At 47.6% G+C, this 5,827-nt stretch overlaps 1 protein-coding gene across 1 annotated transcript; it reads left to right on the forward strand.

The window, feature by feature from the left end:
- Positions 1–4,198: 4,198 nt before the first annotated feature.
- LOC124708826 (peroxidase 42-like) lies at positions 4,199–5,504 on the forward strand. The gene is made up of 2 exons (XM_047240476.1): positions 4,199–4,646; positions 4,764–5,504. Exons 1-2 carry the CDS (start codon positions 4,200–4,202, stop codon positions 5,349–5,351), a joined length of 1,035 nt encoding a protein of 344 aa, XP_047096432.1. The 5' UTR covers position 4,199; the 3' UTR covers positions 5,352–5,504.
- The last annotated feature ends 323 nt before the right edge of the window (positions 5,505–5,827 follow it).

Below are 5,827 nucleotides of genomic sequence, written 5' to 3' on the forward strand. Positions count from 1 at the left end.
TATTTTCATTTTCCAAATATTTTCATTTTTTATAATGATATGTTTCTACACATAACTGGTAAAATTTGATAAATTTTGATTTTGACCAAATCTTATATACAGAATAATATGAAACCGAGGGAGCAGATTGTATATGACCTGCAGTTGAATTGGATCAAACTAAGAGATTATGCCTAATTACGAGCATAAACTTAGATTACACATCAATTAGAATGAGTATGATCCATGGTTTCTACAACATCTCTATTCGTCCTTCCAGTAGCGTCAATTTCTTCAGGCGTAGCCCAATAAAACGTCTGTCACTACACACACGACTTGGTTACCCGCATGGATTTCTCATCTTTCACGGGCAGTGCTGAGGTGAGACAGGACGGTCAAATAAAAATGGAAGTTGTGCAGTTCTTTTGGTAGCATGTATAAATATGAGCAATTTATTTTGAGTTTGCAGGAAAAATAAGGATATGGGGCATCACTCCTCATTAACGAGCTAGATGAAAGAATGAATTTTACAAAACCATCTTGGGGATGTTGATGAGTCCAAAAAGCGACATGTTTTATTACATAAACATGTTTTTTTCTCACTACATGGTCTATCTAGATTTAACTATGTCATAGATGTATGATTACCAGCTATGACTCATTTTCATCAGAGATTTTCATAATTAGTAGTTTTAGTAGGACTTTAGTACTTTTACTTATCTTTGGATGTGTGTAGGTGCTATGAACCTTTATGGATAAAGCACCAAGAAAGTAGCCAAAGGGAGGCAATATGGAGAAGTTACATGCACCATGATTAGCCATTTTAAAGTTGGAAATAATTCAATTTATTTATCAAAATATAATAAATGTCCAAAATTATAGTGTTGTAGCCCTCATCCATACGAATTAAACGATCCAAAATACATCTAAATCGGAGTTCGTATGAAGAAATGACGTTCAAATTACAATAGGAGTTTGGAATACTTAAGGACCAAAGGTCATAACCGTACCGTATGTCCGTACCACCCTCTATCGGGACCGTTTCGTTAAATCAAATAACATTTGTGAAGACTCGAAGGCCATATCTGGCCTGCCCCATGGCTGCTTTAAACGGCGTGCGGGCGCAACCCAAAGCATCATGCAGGCAACCAATTAGCCCATTTTCTTCTCTCCTAGTCTGCCGTGACTGAATGCAGGCTACCAAACACATTATACAATATCCGCTACGTTCCATAGGGAATGGTGTGGTAGTGTCGGAACACGCACCACAACAAGTACTAACAATCAGGCCAACTCTGTCACTAGACTCTATTTCACTTTTTCTCCTTTTTATCCTTTTTACCATTTCCCGCCTGCCGCTTCCCTTCTAGCCCATTCCTCCATGTCGTCGCCGGCGCAATTCATCTGCCGCCCTCATCGGCATGTCGCCGAAGACGCCATACGTACGTTTGCTTGTGGCGCAAGTCTTCCCTCAGAAGAAGTGAGAGGGGATATCGATGGAGGCGGACTATATGAGAAGGGCGGCGGCCATGCCAACGCACAGACATAGCGGGATGCGGCTGCCGGCGCACAGAGTTTGGGGGTGGGGGGTGTACACATGTTGGATGGTTGGTGCAGCGTGCTCGGCGCATGCGGCCCCGATGGAGGGCAGTTGGTGCGGTCGCACCAAGACGAGCTAGCGAATGGAGGCAGTAGCGAGAGTCCGGGGATCAAAAATATGAAGGAAATTACTTACTGACCGGTGTGTCTCGTGCAAGATTTTCTTTTCGCCCTCAAATTTTCAGCTATCCGTTGTGAGAGACGATCGCTTCGTACCATAGAAGTTTCCCGTGATCTGCAAGAGATTCTCTTAGACTGCGTCTGGATGTCCTGTTTTAGCTGCCCTCTGTTTTTTAGTTAACCTGTCTCAGACATCCATACAAAATCAGCACAAAAAACGAAATTGCCGAAAAGAGAAAAGATCAGAGGAAAATATCAAAGTGGAGTTGGCATGGCCAGGAGACCAGCTCCAGCTGCACGAGCTCGCTACGTGCCTCCCAATCGCGGAGGCTGTGCCCCTACCAGTCGCTCTCTCAAAACAAATGCGTCGTGCGGCTATCACTGTCCCGTGGTCGTGACCGTGTGCAGAAATGCAGTTCCCCGTTTGGTACTTGCTGTGGTCTTGTTCATGTGTTTGTCCTCCTTGCTACACGTGTACGTCGACATATCCTTTATGTGATTTTTTATATATGGTATTTTATTATTTAAAAGACAGCAAAAATAAAATTGAAATGATGTAATACAAGTAATTTTCAAGAAACTGTAAAACCAGAACATGTCGTTTATGTGATCTATTCCTACACATTGACTGTAGTAGTATATTGGCTGATAATTCTCTGCCGTTCATTCATGGTAATTCTGAATTGATAAACCCCAAGCCTAAGCAGAATTAGAGGAAAAGAAATTCACAAGCTTTCAGAAGGACTAGGCGGGCAGTGGATCCGGGTATGTGGGCTGGACTTGGACTTGGACGCCGGGCAGTGGATCCGGGTCTGTGGGCTGGACTTGGACTTGGACGCCCTCGCGAAGTTTTTCTTATTGTGGCATGGACTTGCTAACATCACTCTCGACCCCGATAGATAGGATGTGCTTGCATGGCGGTGGTCTGGAGAATGATAGTAATTCCTCCAAGTCGGCTTACGAGGCCTTCTTCGCTAGCTCGGTGAAAGCCGTCGTCTCTGATGAGATATGGCGCTCTAAGGTGTTGTACAACTGTAAGTTCTTCGCGTGGCTGGCCTCGAAGAATCATTGTTGGACAACACACAAACCACACACCAGGGGATTCCTCGCCCTGCAGCCCGCCCCCTTTGTGATCAGGAGCTAGGGACTCTGGAGCATCTTCTTCTTTGTTGGTGTGGTGGCCTGTGAGGTTTGGGATTGAACCCTTAGGCGCTGGGTAAGTTGGATTGGCTCCCGGCTGCTGACACTGGGTTAATGGAGTGGTGGACATCTCGCTCATGCATGGAGGCGCAGAAAGAGAAACATGTGGAATTTGGAGGCATTGGAATGACGTCGTCTTTGATAGAGTTGTGGCCACTCAGATGACCATCAAGAGGAAAATCAAGGAGGAATATGATAGGTGGAGGCTCCCAAAGCTCTTCCGTAGTGTAGGTTTTGGGTTTTCCGAGCCTAGTTTGATCATGTGGCAGTTGAGAGAGTAGGCGTGAGCGGGGAGCTGTCACCCCATGTTGGCAGCACGGACTTGCCTTCTTTGACACTCTTCTATGTGATTGATACACCTCTTCATGATGTATTTTTTTTAAAAGTAATTATGTTCGATATAAAAAATGAGTCCAAAGGAGAGGATCCCTCGGTTTATTTTTATTTTTGTTACACTTCATCCATTTTTATATACCTCATCTATTCCTCCTAAATATAGGCCGTACAGTTTTTGGCATGAATAACACACGATGAAGGAAAATTTACATCAGTTTTGGGCGAGATTACTTCTGAGCAATTGTCATGAGAAAATAGAAGAGTTTGCATGAGATGAGGAACAACAATCAAATTTCTAAAAATATGTGCAACGTAATATACCTATTTCAGACTTTTTTTTCTTAGATAACTATATGACTTATATCAAGAAGAGAAGGAAGTGTAACTTACCATTTATCAATTAAATTTTTAGTCAAAGTTTTGATTTGAAATACATGGTGACCTTATATATAAAAGAAGAGGGAGTAGAAGATGTTGAGAAACTCAGGAGCACCCCCTAGGGATCGAACCGGCTGGCTAGAATCACAAGAAAATTATACTCAGGGCAATCTGTTGTTACTAGTTGAGGTGACTTAGATTTATCTAGATATGCGTGTTAATACATATTTTAGATAAAGTGGAGTGATTTATTATCCAACTCAGATTCTAACCCTCCAAGTGAACGTTGGCAAAAGTTACCGCGCACACGAAGGTCGTCGACAATCCCACGTGTGAAGAGTAATGGAATCTGAGATTGTCAAGACTTGCTGGTCGCGTAGTCGTGGCATCACGTGATCAACCAGGCTTTCATGTTACTCGATCCAATTTAGATTTCTGTGCCCATCTCCACTAACCATTCACATCGGCATCAGCTACAGCGTTGCTTTGTCTTTGCATATATGAGCATCTTGTTGACGCGAGGAAGCCACGCTCCTTCGTTCGCTCGCTCGCTGACCGACTCTGCAAGCAGTAGCTAGGATCCATCAATGGCGTCGAGCAGGGCAATCTTGGCCCTGTGCCTCCTTGCCACCGTGCTCTGCCCAGCCCTGTCGAGGCCGCGGCCGCTTCCGAACTTGCCGGTCAACGGCCCTCGCAACCTCGCCAACGGCCTCTCCTATGACTTCCACGCGGACTCGTGCCCGGACCTAGTGGACATCGTGTGGCCGATCGTGGAGAGCGCGGTCCTGGGCGAGATCGCCATCGCCGCCGGCCTCCTCCGCATCTTCTTCCACGACTGCTTCCCCCAGGGCTGCGACGCGTCCGTCCTCCTGACGGGGGCCAACAGCGAGCTGGATCTGCCGCCGAACCTGACGCTGCAGACACGGGCGCTGCAGCTCATCGAGGACGTCCGCGTCAAGGTGCACGCCGCCTGCGGCGCCACCGTCTCCTGCGCCGACATCCTCACCCTCGCCACCCGCGACGCCGTCTTCGTGGTACGTGCTCTCATCTCTTCTCGTCGCTGGTAGCTGCTGTACAACAGCAAAGCCAAGACACCATCGATCTGCTCCTACCTAGCTAGCTCAGTCGCGAAATGAATGAACTTTATGCAGGCCGGGCAGAGCGAGGTGTTCTACTTCTACGAGATGCCGCTGGGCCGGTTCGACAGCCTTGCGCCGGCCAACAGCGCCGACGTCTTCGCCCTCCCACGGTCCGACGCAAACGCCAGCGTGCTCCTCGACTCCTTCAAGACCCGCAACCTGGAGCCCATCGACCTGGTCGCGCTCTCCGGAGCGCACACCGTCGGGAAGGCGAGCTGCGGCAACTTCAACAACCGCTTCTCCGAGGACTCCGACTTCGCCCGGAAGCTCGCCGCCAACTGCTCCAGCGACGTCAACCGGCTGCAGGACCTCGACGTCACCACCCCCATCGTCTTCGACAACAAGTACTTCAGCAACCTGCTGGAGGGGAAGGGGGTGTTCACCTCCGACCAGGTGCTCGCCAGCGACGGCCGCACCCAGTGGGCGGTCCAGGGCCTCGCCCAGAACAAGTGGTGGTTCTACTCCCAGTTCCGTGACTCCCTCATCAAGCTCAGCCAGTTCCAGCCCAATGGAAACGTCGGCGAGATCCGCAGCAAGAGCTGCTTCACCACCAACGGACAGAGCTCACTTCTAGAGGAGGGGTTCGCGGCATCTGCTTGAGTTCTTCAGTGCGACGGTTTTGTTTAAATTCCATGTAATAAGTGTTAGCTACTCTACAGTGTATCATCTTATCTTCTGCGACCCATCATCCTCTGATCAAGATGGCTCGCCACACGTTTGAAATAAGGAATTCGCATGACATTGCCATCTTACAGGGACCAGCTTGGCTGCCATCGGCCACCGAAAGCTTATGTTACCTGAATATCCTTGTGATTCACATCATGCCATTCATGGCATCACGTGCTACTGTCTGCTACATCGCCTTCTCCACTTTCTTCAGCAATTTACGGCCCAGAACACGGAAATCCGGCTTCTAGCATGCATATGCTAACTAAAAATATTTTTGCCAAATGTTAAAAAATTAAGAGAAACTATTTGAGTACAAGTGAAGGGCTTCAAAGGACCCAGATATCACGGTGCCACTGTCTGCTACATCACCTTCTCCACTATCTTCAGCAATTTACCGTCGAGAACGC

This window comes from Lolium rigidum, chromosome 4 (genome assembly GCF_022539505.1).
Source record: "Lolium rigidum isolate FL_2022 chromosome 4, APGP_CSIRO_Lrig_0.1, whole genome shotgun sequence".
Lineage (NCBI taxonomy): Eukaryota > Viridiplantae > Streptophyta > Magnoliopsida > Poales > Poaceae > Lolium > Lolium rigidum.